This window comes from Macrotis lagotis, chromosome 8, assembly GCF_037893015.1.
Source record: "Macrotis lagotis isolate mMagLag1 chromosome 8, bilby.v1.9.chrom.fasta, whole genome shotgun sequence".
Lineage (NCBI taxonomy): Eukaryota > Metazoa > Chordata > Mammalia > Peramelemorphia > Peramelidae > Macrotis > Macrotis lagotis.
In genome coordinates this window covers 193,097,775-193,114,542 of record NC_133665.1, presented here as the reverse complement: position 1 = coordinate 193,114,542, position 16,768 = coordinate 193,097,775, and the positions used below count along the sequence as shown (strand labels likewise).

The 16,768-nt window shown below is 52.6% G+C and overlaps 1 protein-coding gene across 2 annotated transcripts in view; it reads right to left on the bottom strand.

The window, feature by feature from the left end:
* Positions 1-294: 294 nt before the first annotated feature.
* Positions 295-16,768, bottom strand: part of ELMO1 (engulfment and cell motility 1) — a 251,108-nt gene continuing 234,634 nt past the window's right edge. Inside the window, exons 6-8 of one of the 2 annotated variants that reach the window (XM_074199241.1) lie at positions 11,094-11,176; positions 6,483-6,560; positions 295-2,298 (exon numbers count right to left, since the gene is read on the bottom strand). In XM_074199241.1, the coding sequence (XP_074055342.1) occupies positions 2,098-2,298; positions 6,483-6,560; positions 11,094-11,176 (362 nt within the window). In that variant the 3' untranslated portion in view covers positions 295-2,097. The remainder of the gene's footprint in view (positions 2,299-6,482; positions 6,561-11,093; positions 11,177-16,768) is intronic. The other variant, XM_074199240.1, reaches the window with a different exon arrangement.

The following is a 16,768-nucleotide window of genomic DNA, read 5'->3' as shown; positions in this document are numbered from 1 at the left end:
TTTCAGGCCAGGGGGTATGAAGTCACTCTCAGTTTCTCACTGGAGTCAGCCTATGTCTCTTTGTAAAATCCATCTCATGCTGAGCCAATCAGAATTGTTCTCCTTTGGAACACTTCTTTTCCAAAAGAGCATATAAACCTTGAGCCAACCTGTCGGGATTGTCTTTGAACTAAAAAAGAGATGACCAAATGACCAGCCTTTCATGAAAATGTAGACATTAGAACTTTCTCAGAAATTCTGTCTCTTGAACCTTTTTAATCAGCATGTGGGAAGAAGGCTGAGAATTCTGCCCTCCCGGAGGCAGCTTGGGAACCAGCTCCTCTCACTTCTATTTCTTACCTTTCTCTATTCTTCCTCCAGCAAACCGGGCTATTCTTTGCTTGGGTTACAAACCCCTGGTGTTCCTTGATCCTGGAGTGATGTCTGACCATGGAGCATTTAGTTCAGATGGAGCCGGCCTGGCCCTCTTGTCAGCTCTCAAGGAAGACTCTGGCTCCCCAGTTCATCACAACTCAGATTTTATTACACAGCAAGTGGGAGAAGGGGATGTTATTCTCAGGGAAATGTTTGGAATGGACATAATTAAAAAAGCCATCCTCCAAAAAGAACGCACATTAATGTATATCTTCTCTTCATTAAATATATATCTGTTTGGCAAAAAATGTTAGACTCTTTTGTACAAAACAAAAACAAAAACCCTCGCAGATTTCTAACACTCGTGATGATTACAGCAATGTAAACTGGGATGTCTGGTGGCTCCACCAATGCTGGGGAACCCAATCGCCTCAGGAAGGGACACCCAGCTCTGGGAGGGGGGTCCAAAGCCAGGGGCAGGGGGAGGCATTTAGGATTAGGGACTCTCTCTGTGTGTGTGTGTGTGTGTGTGTGTGTGTGTGTGTGTGTGTGTGTGTGTGTGAGAGAGAGAGAGAGAGAGAGAGAGAGAGAGAGAGAGAGAGAGAGAGAAAGAGAACTAAGAAAGGGGAGGGAGATACAGAAAACAGAAAGGCAGAAAGAAACACACAGAGACAAAGGATGGAGAAAGACAAACAGATGATATAGGAGGGCACAGGAGAGAGACACAGAGATAGGTGGGGGAGAGAGTGAGAGATAGATACAGAGAGGAAAAAGAGGGAAATGTAGAGATAGATACAAGGAAAGAGTGAGAAAGAAAGGAAGGTACAGAGAGAGGGGACAGGGAAAGAGAGAGTGAGTGAGTGAGTGAGAGTAAAAGGGAGAGAGGAGAAGGGAGAAAAGAGGGAGAATGGGGGAAGGGAGAAAGAGGGAATGTTGAAAGAGAATAGGAGAGAGAGAGACCACAACTAGGGGCTTCATAATTTGTGCTTTGAGTTAATATACTAGAAGGAAGCTGGGAAAAGGGAAAGGGAGAGCCTAGAACCCTTAGAAAGAAGCCAGTGAGAGGTGAGGGACAGCCTGGAAGTCTAAGGGGTGTGAAGCCAGCACATTTGTCCTTTGGGAGCCCAAACCACGGTGAAGCCCTGGGGATGGATGGAGGTCCTCCTTCTGGTCTTTGAGAAAGGAAGGGAGAAGAGAGGGGAGGAAGGGGTGGCGATTGGGCGGGGATGGTGGCAAGCCGGGACAGAGTCACAAATGGTCCTCAGCTGTCCTGGTCCTGGCCCTGGTCCTGGCCTTGCTAGTTCTTCTCAGGAGCAGCGGTTGCCCTTCTTCTTCCTCTGCTGCTCCCAGGAGGCTCCTGGACCCGTCTCCTCCAGGCCATTTGGCTGGAAGGTGGGTGGGCAGCAGCAGGCACCCTCCAGTCCCAGGCCGGTTCCACTGTGATCTCAGGGGCCAGGGTGGGACTTGCGGTGTCTGCCATTGGGGCTGCGGCGGTGAGAAGCTAGGTGGAGCATCTTAGTCTCTGAAAATGATCGACTCATGGATCGATCGCTGATTGGCACAGAGGGTGGGGGGAGGGAGGAAAGAGGTACTGGGTGGGGGGGAGAGGCAGGGGGTTGGGGGGCCCTGGCCGTCACCCCAGAGGGCCCCCACATGTGTTCTCCCTCCTGTTTGCAGTTCCGGCAGAGACCTCGAGAGTCCTGCAGGGGCACCGGGGTGGGCAGGGGCCGGGCCAGGGCTGCCTCAGTTACAGTCATAGACAAAGTCGTAGTTGCTGGGCTCCTTGGGGATCGGAGGAGGCGCATCCGGGATCTGAATGTTCTCCAGGTCGAGGAGGCGCAGCTTGATCTCCATGCTGAGCAGGGTGTCCAGGTCATTGCGGGTGAGGTCGCTCAGCATGTCTTTGCCCAGTAGAGCGTTGAGTCCATCGGTCCAGATGCAGTACTGTGGGCAAGGGGGGGGGAAGAGGGGTCAGCTTAGTGCCCAGGAGCTGCTCAGCACCCCACATGGAGAAAAAGTGCCCCCTATCCTTCCAGGTGACCCAAGGGACCTCTGTGGGGATGTCGGCACCGAGGGGCACAGGGATCATCATCAGAATAGCCATCTGGCCCACCCCTTTATCTGCCCAGCCTCATTGGAGCCTCACGACAGTCTCTCAGGGCAGGGACCCCTTGGACCCTGACATATGAATAAACAGAGAGAGGAGATGCCAGGGCTGCCCAGTAAATGAGACACAGGGGTGGGATTTGAATGCCAGCCCTTTGATTCCGAGGCTGCCCTCAGGAGCCTAGACACTGCCCGGGCCACCAGGCTCTTGTTTGGAAGAGGATGGAAAGCATGGTCCAGTGGGAGTCACAGGGTCAGGGCCAGAGCCCTGCCTCAAGCATGCATTACTTGTGGGGCTCTACAGAAGTCTATGGAGGACTGTGCCTCAGTTTCCTCATCTGTAAAATGGGGGGCAGAGCCCTCTGACTTCCTTCTCATCTCCATATCTGTGCTCCTCTCTCCATAATTCGCACTCTCACCTATCCTCTACTTAGCCTCCTAACAAATCTTGCCTAAGCCCGGGTCTGACCCTTCACTCAACAAATCCCAGTGGCTCCCTATTCCCTCAGGCTCTCAAGGCCCATCACAGCCCGGGCCCTTCCCAGGCTTGCAGCCAGCTTATGCCTAATGCGTCTCCATTTCCTCTTCCACTCAGTGGCTCTGGCCCCTTCTCTGGATGTTGCCCCATGGCTGGGACCTCTCCTCACTGCTTTCTGCGGCCTCCCCCTCCGTTATCACTTGGGCTGCAGTCGGCTCATCCTCCTTGACCTGCGGTCTCCCCTTAGAGTGTGAGGGAGAGCAGGGACCGTGTCTCTGTCCATTTTGGGGGAAATCCTAGCACCTGCCAGAGACCTGGGGCTTGTCGACTTCATGACCTGCAAGCACCCTGTTGGCTCTGCTGCTCCCTCTCTCCTTTTAATGCATTTGCTTATCTCCGGCCCTCTTGGTCATCCTGGGTGGGGGGCTTGGTTGGATCCCTGCCGGCCCTCCCTGGGGCTGTAGCCATAAGCCCAGACCTTGCCCTGAAGGGGGACTCAGAAGGTGGTCGGAGGGAAGGCCGCCTGGCTTCTAGCAAGTTCCAGGGCTGGATCTTGAGGGTGGTGGTCACTGCTGGCTTTTTGGACCTGTCACAGAAGCACTGCAGGGGACAGTGGGAGCTTCCTTAGTGACCTCAGGGCTGAACCATCCCCAAAGGAGCCTCCCTCTCACACCCCCAGTGTGCCTGCAGAAAGCGGAGGAGACCATGCCGGTCCTGCCTACAGGAGGGCAAAAAGGACCTTTGTAAAAAGAGAGATGTCAAAAAGCCCTAAAAGAAGAGAACGCCAGTGCCAGGATGCGCTGTCCTTGCATGTCAGAGACGTGCCTGGAGGCCGTTTATCCATCCTGTGTCTGCTGAGACTTGTGTAGGGACTAGGTGAACACATACATGCGTATCACACGTAGAAATGGAGCTGCATTTGTAGCGGATGGACACTCACAGACACTGGGCACACACACACAATGTGGTGCCCGTGCACATGTGTGCAATGACACAGACGTAGGTGCTTGTAGACACAGGGACACAGTGCAGTGCATAGAGGACGCCGCACAGACAGACACCATGCATATAAATATTATATATTATAGATCTGCCTGTAGGCGTGTGGACCCAGATGCACACATGCACGCAGCTAGCTGTGCTGGCAGATGGGTGCACCCATGTACAATTTACATACACAGACACAGGTGTGTGAATAGAGATGCTCTAGCTCTGTGAACATACACAGACACGTGTGCCTCTGTGCAGGCGGAGGTAATTAAATAGAATGAAACATGCTCACACACACATGCAGGTATTTGTATATAAAAGTAGACCAAAACATCCACTATGAAAGGTTTACATTTATGATATGTGCTTTTGAGATATATGATAGTTAAGTCTGTCATGTATGAATATGCGTGTGTCTTCAGGTTTTGATTTAATTAGACATAAGGAAAGGTGTGTCTATGTGTGTGCATGTGCTCTTGGTTTAATTCTTGTTATCTGGGCATGTGGTGTATGTTTTATATTTTCCTTTATGTGTGTCATCTACAAATGTGTGTATGTGTGTGTAAATACACAGTTATAGATGTTACACACACCTGCACATGTATGTAGATATGCATGCCTGTGCATATGAATCTATGAATATCCACATCTCTAGCTCTACCTCTCCAGCTCTCATCTACCTACACCATGCATAACTAAATAAAAAGCTGAAGAATACCCAGAAACACACACACAGAAAATACAGAGATAGACCCTGCACGTACTTGATGCATTTTTCGCCAGGATGATTTATTTGTACAAAGAAGGAAACTGAGGCTGGGTGCCTGGGGCTGGGTCTCCAACTCCAAGTCTTTAGTGCTGAACAAATAAATGGCCTTTCCTACAGGCAGACCCACAGCTCTTCGACCCTGTAGTCTCCTCCTAGCCCCCAGAACCACGGGACCTCGAGGACCCCTCCCATTTCGGTAGGAGCCTCCTGAGACCTCCGCTGACTTGGCCGTTTTGGGCTTCCTCACCTGGCTCTGCACAGAAAATAGGCGGCTCCTTCTAAAGAACACCAGGTTCTCTAAGAGCTCCGAGGTCCCAGCCCTTCCCTGGTCCCACTGGCTACCCCCCAACCCTGGTGGCCCCCCACCCCTGCCAATCTGAGGCAGGATGCCGATTCCTTGAAGGAAAGGATGATTTTTTTCTCCCCAGGGGTCTAGCCCATAGTGGGCACGTTTTTACGTCTTGTGCATCTACAGACGCCACATATGGACATCTGTGCATATCAGTGGATTGATGGATTTATCAGAGAGTTGGGTTCTGATTGGTGAGGGAGGTGGGAGAGAAGAGAGGCCTGCTGCCCTGAATGGGGCCTTCTGAGGGAGCTGCCCGGGCCTCACTTTCTCCCGGTGGGACTGCAGGAGGGCATCTGGTCCCTGCACTGGCAAGTCTCTCTCCCCAAGGCCTTTGCTGAGGCTTCACACTGCTGGCTGGTTTTAAATATAGCTCCCCGCGTGTCGAAGAGGGAGAAGCAAATTATACGTGTGGCAAAACGGCAAGGGGGAGGAATAAAGGGAGCCGTGAGAGCAAATTCTGACAGCACAGTGAAGCCTGAACTTTTTTTTAAAAAAAGGCTTCATGGCTTTTTTTTTTCTTTTGGCAAAATTCATAGCTTTAAATGATTTGTAAAGGAGAAAACTGAAGCCAGGAGAACAGTTTAAATTTGGAATTCTGCAATGAATTCTGGGGGGTGGGGGCTGCTTCCTGCTTGATTGTGCCTGGGTGGCACCAGAGGGGAGGCCATGGAGGAACTGGCAGCAGTGGCCGGGGGGGCAGGCTCTCACCCCCCCCCATCTCTGCCAGGCTGGGCCCTCCCACTGGGCTCTGGGGTGCAGGTCAGGGATCTGGGGGTTTGTGATTCTCTGGATCCAGATCAAATGGGAAACTCTGGAGTCAGGAAAAGAGCTGGGGAGACCCAGAGCATTTCTGAGGATATGGGTCCTTGTCCCCCAGAGTCTCAGAATGCTTGGAGTCAGCCTCAACTCACACAGCTAGCAAGATAATTCTCATGATGTGGCCTCTTTTTTCCTTTTGGAATAAGTCAGTTAGCCAACAGACCTTTATGGAGTTCTTAATAGGCATTGTGCTAACAGTTGGTTATCCAAAGAAAGGAGAAACCCCCAAAGAACCCTCAACTAACAATTCCTGATTTCCAGGAACTTCCACGGGGTGTGGTGGGGGGGATGTTTGCAGGGTTATATATAACCGGGGGGCAGCAGCTGATGCTACAGTGGACAGAGACTGGCTGAAGTCACGCCCAGCCTCAGATTGGTACTACTTGGATGGTCCCTGGCCAGTCCCTGCCTCAGTTTCCTCATCTGTTAAAATGGGGATAATAACGGGGTCCATTTTAGAGAGTCGCTGTGGTTTGGCAAAGTCAAACATTTAAATGTACTTAGATTCTGGAGGGCTATCGACTGTCACCGAGCTGTCTCTTTGCTTTGGTCCCTTTCCACTAGCATCATCCCCCTTCCCTCCCTACATACCCCCCAGCCCACCCCCTTCTTACCTCGTGCTTATCAGGAGCGATGAAGTTCAGTTGGCAATTGGAGTCATACAAGATGGAGAAGGCGAGCTCCAGAACCTCCTAGAATGACACAGGGGGAGGGGGTCATCAGCCTTGTCACTGGGGGAGGGGGAAAGATGGAAGATGCGTGGAGGCCAGCGGGGTCTCCAGGAACTCTATGATCTCTGGGGCTTCTCTGGGCCAAGGAGGAAGCTGGAGGAAGTGGCGCCTTTGGGGTGGAGAAGACCTCTGTGGAAGCCTTCAATACAACGACCTCATAAATAACAGAGGGGAAACTGAGGAAGGCGCTGGAGGGGTAAGGACTGGTTCAAGGAGGGCTTGGCTTGGACCCTGAGCTTTCTGACTGCAAGTGAATTCTTAGAACCCATGTGCCCACTAGTGAAGCAGCCGATGGACTAGGCAGCCATGGAGGAAAGTAGAGGCACCGAAGGCAAGAAGACCCGAGTTCAAATTCTACCAGTCCCCTACGATCGGCGCTCACCAGGGGCAAGTCACAGATTCTAAGACCTGGGAGGGAGTTAGGTAGCTTCCTCGGGCAGTCCACACTCAGGAGGCCGCCCCCCAGCCCTGGCCTAAGCCTCAATGACCTCTTCCCACCCCCTCTCGCCAGGCCCACAATTGCCTCTGGGGTGGGGGGCAGGGTCTGAGCTTCTCCACAGGAGATTCTGTCCCTCCCAGCTCCTTCAGAGCCAGGCTCTCTCCTCGGTGCCCTGCACTCTGCTGCCCGCTTCTGCAAACACCTTGGCTCTTACACAGAGGTGGCCAGAAGGCAGCACCATCCTTCAGTGAGTTAAGGGGGGGGCAGAAGGCGGGGGGTCACTTCTCCAGTCCCAGAAACCACACCTTTTTTTGATAAAAGTCCCAAATCTCACTGGCTGCCACATTACACTGTTTACTCATTTTGATTGTGTGGTCCACTAAAACTTCCAGATCTTTTTCACAACTGTTATTGAACCATGGCTCTTTCCTCTTACACTTTAGAAGTATTGTTTAAAATCTTTGACTGAAAAAACAAGATTTTTATTTCAAGGACAGGACTTTTTTTAAAAATTTTTTTGCATGGCAATGGAGTTAAGTGACTTGTCCAAGGTCACACAGCTGGGTAATTATTAAGTATCTGAGATCAGATTTAAACTCAGGTCTTCCCGACTCTAAGACTGATGCTCTGGCCATTGTGCCACCTGGGTGCCCCAAAGGACAAGACTTAAAAAAATACCCATTTAATTTCATCTTAGATGGTTTTAGTCTAATTCTTTTCCTGTCAAAATCCTTTTGATCCTGAATTGATCATCCACTTTGTCTAATCTGTGACTCTGATGAGGAAAAAAAACCCCATCAATGCCTTTATCCATGTCATTGATAAAAATGCTAAATACCCAGATCCTGGGGGTTCTCCCTGGTGTCCTGCTCTATCCCAAACTCTTAAAGTGAGTCAAGGAATATGTGTGTGTGTGTGTGTGTGTGTGTGTGTGACCAAGACAGAGACAGAGAGAGAAGGAGGAGAGAAACACAGAGAGAGGTGCAGAGAGAGGAGAGGAGGGAGGGAGGAGATGGGGCCTGGTCCCTGTCATGCCATATGTCCCACACAGAGGAGCCGGCCTCTCTATGCCACCCTCAGCAGAAGCCTCATCAGGGAGGGAACTGAAGGCACTGGGACAGTGAATGGCTAATTGGGAGAGCTGGGTAAACCCCACTGACTCCATCTTAGCGCAGTTCCCTTTCTATTTCAACTTCTGTCTTTTGAGAAAACTATTCTTTGTGAGAATTGAGAGAAAACCTTGGGCAGCTAGGTGGTCTGGCCCTGGAGTCAGGAGGTCCTGAGTTCAAATCTGGCTTCAAACACCTAGTCATTGCCTAGGTGTGTGACCTTGGGCAAGTCACTTAACTCCATTGCCTTAAATAAATAAAATTTAAAAAAAGAGAGAAAACCTTATTGCATTGTTTGAACCTAGCCCTGACTGGCTGGGAAGTTGGCCCCCCTCTCCCTGCTGTTTAGAGATCCTTCCCTGAGGACGTCGCCTTAGCTGACCAGATAGCCAGTCAGATCCAAAGACTGATGCGAGGACTTTTCTCACAATTGTCCAATTGTCCACACTTCTGGATAATCCACGGAAAGGTAAGGGTCCACGTGGTTACTCAGGGTCCTTGTTGCTTTGATTCTTCACAGGCATTTGTGGGGTGTAGGAGGGGGCACCTCCTCTCCTGATTTCAGGGATCACTCTCCCCCTCCCAACCTGGAAAGTCCCTAATCTTCCATCCTTTCAATGAATTTCCTTTTAATTAATTGCTTTCATTTGTTTTTCATGATATTGAAATCTGTCTCCCCCGTATTCAGGGCCCTAAACTGAGGAAGGGGCTAGTCCCATGAATGAATAAACTGATATGCTTAGATGAATCTTTCCCCCCTCAGTCATTTCATCTTTTATCTGCCCCATCTAACAGGAGGGATGAGCCGGTTGGCATGATGGTGGGTGATGGCGCAGCTCTGCATAGGGAAGTGCCATAGCTGGTTCCTCCCTTCACTCTGACGGTGTAGCCACAGCAGGCCTAGCAGCAGGGCTGAGAGCACCGGAGCAGAGTGTCTGCCTGGCTGGATGCCCTCCCGCCCCTCAGCCCTCCTTTCACGGCCGTCCCTCAGCACTACTCATCCACCCTGTCCTGACCCAGATTCCTGGTACATATTGGCCAGAAATGATAGGTTTTGCCATGACCTGCTAGGTCAACCTGAATTCCACCAGGGCTGACTGGAAGGAAGACTAGGCCTTAATCCTCTGAACTCCACGTCCGTGGGAGGCGACCCTATCACTTATAATAGGTTTTATTGATGTCTGGGCCTCCGGGTCACTGAGTCTCCCAGGAAGGGCGGCAGCCAGGAAAGCCGCAGCCTGGCCAGCCGCACACCCCATGAGCCTCACAAAGGAACGCTCATTTCTACCTCTGTCTCTTTGCAACAGCCACATGTGGTAGGGAATACAAGTTTCCTCTTTTCTTTGGATCCAGAAGGGGAATGTTATCCAGGTAAGGGACCCCAGGTGGAAGCTCTGTGACTCAGTAGAAACACACGTCTCTTATAATCTGAAATCTAAAGGAGGGCCCGGTCCATGGAGAGCTGAGACCTGAGACAAGGTGACTAGGGGGCTGTGTGTGTGTGTGGGGGGGGGAGGGGGGCAGGATTCGCACCCAGCTCTGCCAGATTCCAAGGCCAGCACCTGTTCCTCTGGATATGTCGTGCTCCATCTCCTCCACTGACTGGGGCTGTCAAACACTCTCTATCCACGTTATCACCTATCCCATCCCAGAATCCCTGCAGGGACGTTACAGAAAGGTGCAAGCCCCCAAACCGTCCCCATGCAGGAGGGACGTCCCTTGTGCTGTTCCCCTTGCCCTCCCTCTCCAGGTCCCCAGCCCCCTCGGGGACAGCTCAGACCTCAGGCAGCTCTTCCCTCAGTAGCTTCTATGTAGCCCACCCATCAAGGGCCCCTTTGCAGCTACCCCTCCTCCTGGGAGCCAGGCCTCCCAGACCCGTGACATTCTCAGATCCTTCCACAGAGAACCCGAGCACCTGCCTTCTGTTTTGGGGACCAAGGCTTAGACACCAACCCAAATTTCTCAGGCCCCGGACCAAGCGGGGGTCACATGGGAAGGCACCGATCAGGGCCAGAGGCTCTATTTTGCTGCCACAGATGCCAGTGCTGGGTCTGGGTCTTTAGGGTTAGAGATGTTGACAGAACTGTGACCTGATAGTTTCTGCCTTTTGCCCCTTCCTCCCAGCCCCCTCCTCATTCAAGTCCTGAGCCAGGAAAGAGGGCTAGAAGGCCCCAAGAGGAGGGTCTCGCTGAGAAGGGCTGACAGTGCTGGCCCTGGGCTCAGTGGGGCTGTTGGCAGAGTTGCCAAGAGGGATGATGAGCCGGGAGGCTGAGGCAGGGGCCTCCTGCTGCCCCTCTGGGCTCGACCCAGAGCCTGTCTTAGCCTCTCCTAATCAGCTTTTGGAGGGCCCCAAGGACATGCCCTGCCAGACATGACCCACACTTTGAGAAGCACGGGCTTCATGAGTGTCACCTGCCACCTACCTGAGGCTTTCTGTGGATGGCCACAGACCCCTGCCCCACCTCTTGGGCTGGCGCACTGCCTCTGAGGCAGGAGGTCAGGCTCACATTTTCTCCTTAGCCTTAACCCTGGAGTAAAAATGTTACTGAACCTGCCCACCCAACCGAGGCCCGGCAGCTGGTCCTGCCGGTCAGTAAGTATTTGGCCCAGAGGGCCGGGCAGGGCCAGCTCTGGAGCTTCCAGAAGAAAGCCAATGTGGGCTTTTTAGAGGGAAGAGGTGTCCTCAGTAATTCTTCCCCCAAAACGTGGGCTCAGAGCTGCCACAGAACACATACAGTTTTCTCCTTTTAAGGAATCCTGAATAACTGAGGAAAAAACTCAGCGATGACCGGACGTTCAGAGGAAGGAGGGGAGGTGCCAAGCAGGGGCCCTGCCATCTTCCATGCGCCAGCCTCCTCCTGGGGTCCTTCCAGCAGGAGTTGGTGCTCGGCCTCAGTTCCCAGGCCAGGCTAGTCCCGTTGTCTGGGGATGAGCTGAGCATCCTACCTTGTTCTGTTTCAAGGCTCCCTTCTCCTTCATGTGTGGGCAGTCCTTCCCCGTCACCACCGCCTTGATGTCTGCCACGGGCACTGCAATACACCAAGAACCAGCATGAGCGCCTTGCCCAGGGAAGAGCCTGCGCTTTGGGGCCGAGGGTGCCAAGCCCGCCCATCTGCCCACCTGCCATGCTTCCTTTAATGGATCCACGTGCCCACACACACACACACCCAAACAACATACTTGCACACACACACTCACACACACACACCTGCATACACACACACATTCACACACCTGCATACACACACACACACACACTCACACACGTAGTAGAGGAGACAGGGTCAGAGAGGCAAGTGAGAGTGGGGGGGACAGAGATAAGGGAGGAGGAAAACCGACCACCTGGTAGACTTTGAGTTCAGCATAGGAGGCCTTTCTGACCGGGGATTTAGTGACCATCAGAGAAAGGTCCCAAGAAGTGTTTACTCAGCTCTGGGTGAGGCAAGGGTTGGGCCCAGCCAAAGGACTATTCCAGAGATAAAGTGCCAGGACAGAGGACCGTATGGTCAGAGATTGGGAGGTGGCTCAGTGCTCAGGTCATCCAGGCCAATCCCCTCGTTTTTACAAAAAGGGAAGCTGGGGGATGCCCAGGGAAGGATAGAGTCAGTTGCCCAAGGTCACCCAGGCATCTGAGGTGTCTTGTCTTTGTGAGGATGCAGCTGGGGAAAGGAGTGGATGGGGTTTGACTTGGATAGATGGATGGCCTACTTGGGGGTCTGAATTCACCCAATAAGCAGGCATCACATTGGGTGCTGGAGAAACAAAGACAAAGAAGTGACTGCCTGGGCAGGAGGGGGAGCTTCCGTTCTCCTGGATCTGGAGGGGCACACAACATGAACACAAACAGGTTTGAGTACTTCAGCTTTAGGGTGAGGAATCTGGAGATCAGGGCTCAGGAGGGGGCCTGCTCCAAGGCAGGTGAGGGAGCCCCAGCTCTATGCAGGGAAGGGAGACAGGTAAGCAGGGGTTCCCCATTCCAGGCTGAGGGGTTTGCATTTTCTGAAGAGGCAGTGGGGAGCCACTGAAAGTTTGTGAGCAGGGCAGGGACGCGGGCAGAGCTGGCCGAGCTTTCTGTATCTCCTTTTGGCTGGTTGGTTGGTTGGATCTTGTCCTTCGTTGTCAAAGAAGACCAAAATGGCATCATTAGGTTGGAGACAAATGACAGTGTGTCCGGCTGTGGCTGATGAGACCAATAGGAGCTTGGGATGCTCTACCACCGTTTGGGCACAAATAGTCCTGGGGTGGGGCCTAGTTAACTAGAACCCCTGGGCTGGGGTATAGCTGGCCTAAGGGAGACCAGCCTGGAAGCTTCTGCGATGGGTCAAGGATGAGACCGGTCAATGGAGACAAGGGGAGACAGGAACCCGGCCCCTCCTGGGACTGGTTGGTTTCCTTTTCTCTGAAATAAAGCTAGGCTCTGTGAGAGTAGGAGAAAGAAGCAGCTTCTGTCTCTCCTCAGCCAGCTTGCTGTTGCTGGGGGGAGAACTTGGCCTAGATTCGCAGGGATGAGGGTGGGGCTGCCCTCGGGGTCCTGCTGAGGAGCTGGGGAGCACAGACACCAAGCACCGGCTCTGGCAAGAGGCCGATGCCAGCTGCAGGCATGGAGAGCTTGAGGGTGAGAGACGGAGGAGCAGGGGGAAGAGCCGACCGGCCACACCAGGAACGAGGCACCTGAAGGAGAGAGGGCTTCTCGGCCTCCGGCTGCAGGACCTCCCAAATGATCTCATTTCAAGAACTCCAATCTGCCAGAGTCCCGTGGGCCCCTCAGCCCTCATCTTCCTTCTCCTGCCACCCCACACCTACATGCATACACAAACATACCCACTCCTGTCCCCCTGCCCCCTCACCCTGTTCATGGCTCACTGAGGCAGCAGGTGCAGTCATCACAGAATTCTGTAAAACTGGAAAGAAGCTGGAGGTCCTCCTGTCCATCCCAGCCCCTTTAGGGCTGCAAAGGCCCCGTCCCAGAGAGTTGACGTGGTTTTGCCAAAGGTCACACGAGGGCCCGTGGCTCCTATGCCTGCCCTCTATCCCACAGATGCCTAGAGTGCTGATGGGCAGGAGGGTCAGTGGCTTCTTCAGAGTCAGGTGTGGAGCCAGCAGAAAGAGTCAGGATTTGAACCCAGGACCTAGGATTCTAGAGCTGGCATTCTGTCCCTCATACTACATTGCTGTTGGCGCATGCTGGCAGCCTTCGCCTCTGCTGCCCCTACCAAATGGCTGCTTGGGTCTCCACCCCCAGGAAATTGTACTTGTGACCCCTCCCAGAGTCACCAGGAGTCTCCTGAAATCATTGAGAGTCTCTTGGCTCCCGGGCACAGCGCTTCCTCCAAAGCACAGCCTAGAGGCTGAGCCCTCCCGAGTGCCCAACGTCCTCCTCAGACTTGACTTTGTACGGTGTGGCAGTAGACAGCACACTGGCCTCCAGACCGGAAAGGCCACAGGCGCCCGAGGTAGCTCTGAACCTGAGGCACAGGGAGGGCATGGCCACGGGCACCCCCGGGGGAGGGCGAATCACATGCAGTTTTAATTCTATCTCCCCAGTGCAGCAAACAGCAGGGGCTTAATTAATACTTCTGGATTCGTGTAATGGAGTATCTCTTGTCCATGGACAAGGCTCGTACCACTGGGTACCCAATAAAGGCTGGTGGCGATGGGGCAGCTTGGTAGCACCCTGGAGTCAGGAAGCTCTGAGTTCAAATCTGACCTGAAACACCGACTTTGTGACCCTGGGCAAGTCACTTTGCTTAGTTTTTTCATCTGTTAAATGACCTAGAGAAGAGAATCTGTAGTATCTTTACCAAGAAAACCCCAAATAGGGTCACGAAGAATCAGAAATGACTGAAACAACACAACCACCTTCATTTTACAGATGAGGAAACTGAGGCCCAGGGTGGAAGAGTTTAGGTCACCCAGGTGATATAATTTTGAACCCACATCCTGAACTCAGCCCCAGAGCTCCTCCTACTCCTCGCTAAGTCTTGGATTCCCTTACATGTGTATCTTGCTGGCACTTTCTTAATTTTATCCCTCTTCTCACATTCGCTTGTCTCCCCTGCTTATTTTAAACGTGTGTTTTTTGATGTCTGGCTCGGCTCCCCACCGATCCCTGTCACAGCCCCTGCCTTCCCCATGTTCTGAGTGACGAGCTGCCGGAGGCAGCATGTACAAGCCCCGGATGAACCACACCAAGAGGCACACAGCTTTGTCAGGGTCTGGCCTTCTCTGCTGGAGGATGGTCAGGGCTGCTCTGCCGAGGGGCTGGGGGTCACTGGTTGAGTCAATAGCAGTCAATGTTATTCCTGGGAATAAGCCGGCTTCAGTCCTTCTAGGATCTTGTTCCAGTGGTGACTCCGGCTACAGCCCTCAACCACTGAGGTGGGACTGGGGCAGGGCCGGGCAAGAGTGGCTGGCCATTCCAGTCCTTGGGTGTTTCCAGATGCAGGAGTCTGTAAACACTGGAGGTCCCTTATCTATCCCCCCCTACTCTCCAACTTTTCCAGGGTTCATTCAGAAGAGCTGAGGATTGGGGGGAGTGGGGGAGGGTCACAGCAACTGAATCACCCCTTTCCTGATATGAGTAAAGCCATTTTAGATCCAGCCTCCATCTCAGCATGAAAAGCCAGTCCCCTCCAGCCCTTCTGTTTTGTCTTTCTTTGCCCGAGATCTTTTCAAAGTTAATCAGAAGAAAACCAGAGTCTACCATGTTGTCTCAGACCCCTGAGGCCAATGACAGATGGGCGGATGAGGAAGCTTCTGTTCTCTCCTCTGGAAAAAAACTACTTCCAAGGTCACTGTCGGACTGGACTGCACCTAGCCAGACTAAGACGTTGCTGTAGAATCGAAGGTCCTAAGGGAAGTGTCTCAGAGTCAGAAGCTCCCTTAGTCCTCAGAGACTCCCTTCTTATGGGCCAAGAGATGCTTCGCTGAGGCTTGGCTTGTGGGTGACTCTGGACAGTTGTCTCCCACCCTCACCTGAACACGGGCAGTCTTCTGTGACAGAAGTGAGATCCCGGGGGCCAGAAGGCATGGGAGCAAACATCCATTCCCTTGGGAGCCCCAGAAAGTGTGATAGAAGAGAGGGAAGTCCCCAGACCTTGGAGGAGAGGGATGAGGGTCCCTGTCAGAGAGGGAGTGACCCAGGGAGCCCCTGATTTCAAGTCCTGCCTGGGACGTATCTTGGCTAGATGATTGGGGAAGTCAGGTCACTGAGTCAGGTCTCTTGGTAGCTCTCCAGGCTGCTAACATTCTGCTAAATTTGGTTTTTCTCATAAACTGAGAAGTCAGAAACCTCTTCTGCCATGTTAGTGGTGAATATTGAGGTCTCATAGGCAGGTCCCATTGCAAACTCTTAGAGGGAAGGTCAGCAGGCTGGGGTGACTATGACTCAGGGGGTTGGGTTCTTTCAAAGAGAGCCTTTGTTTGATGGCAGAAGCCTTATGATGATGAGGGAACCTAGTTGGGGACTGGGGAGAATCCTTTATTTATTAATTTGTTTTTAATGGATCCAAGGCAATGGGGTTAAGTGGCTTGCCCAAGGCCACACAGCTGGGTAATTATTAAGTGTCCAAGGTCGGATTTGAACTCAGGTCCTCCTGACTCCAGGGCCAGGGCTCTATCCACTGAGCCACCTAGCTTCCCCTTTAATGAATCCTTTAAATGCAGAATTACTAGTTGGGAGGGGCAGGTCTGGGCTATGGGCCATAAAGGGGAGCAGGAGTCCTTTGGCAGCTATGGGGGAAGTCATTCCTACTGGCCTCCCTTCACAGGGCCTTCTGGAGCCCACTGCCAACTTTGGACCCTCAAATCTTTGCTCTGTGACTGGCCTGGAGCCCTTGGTTCCTCAAGGGCGCAAGTAGGAACCTAGCAGCCCTCCACCCACGTCACACCCATGCCACCCAGCCAGAGGTTTAAGGAATCCTTTTGTGTCACTGGATATTCAGAATGAATGGAGCTCACAGTATTTGCCTCAGAGGAATGTGGTGAAGAAAAAGAGGGTGATATGTGTAAAGTTTGTCACAATCCTCAGAAAGACTGACAACATAAACTCAAGGGAATGAGATTTCTCCCCGGTTAGATTTTGGAAAAATTACAAAATGGAAACAAACCAGCATCTGAAGTTTCCCTTTTCCTTGGCTGTCTCATTAGATGCCATGAACATCCGTCACCTCCCCCTCCCTGCCCCCAGGTCCTGCCAGTTTGGCTTCCAGTTGACCCACTGCAGACCCCAAGGTCCAGAGGTCTGGTGCTCAGTGTGGCTGTCTGCACCTGACACAGTGACCAGACCCACACCCCAGGGCTGGTGGTGTGGACATCCACAGTCCCACGTCCTCCTTGCTTTTCCTCCCCCATGCCATCATCTCCCCTCTCCATGCCTTTGCACCTGCTGTGCCAAGCCTTGGTTGTCCTTTCTTTTCCTCTCTGATCCCTTCAATACCCAACTCAAGTGACATGGCTTATGGGAACCCGTTTCTGATTCCTTTAGTTAGTGTTCTGCCCAAACCCCCAAGTGGCCTGGCAAACATTTTATAGTGTGCTGTTGTATCTCTTCCCATTTCGGGTGTTAGAGGAGGATGTAAGCTTCCTGAGGGCAGCTACTGCTCATATTTCTGAATCCCCAG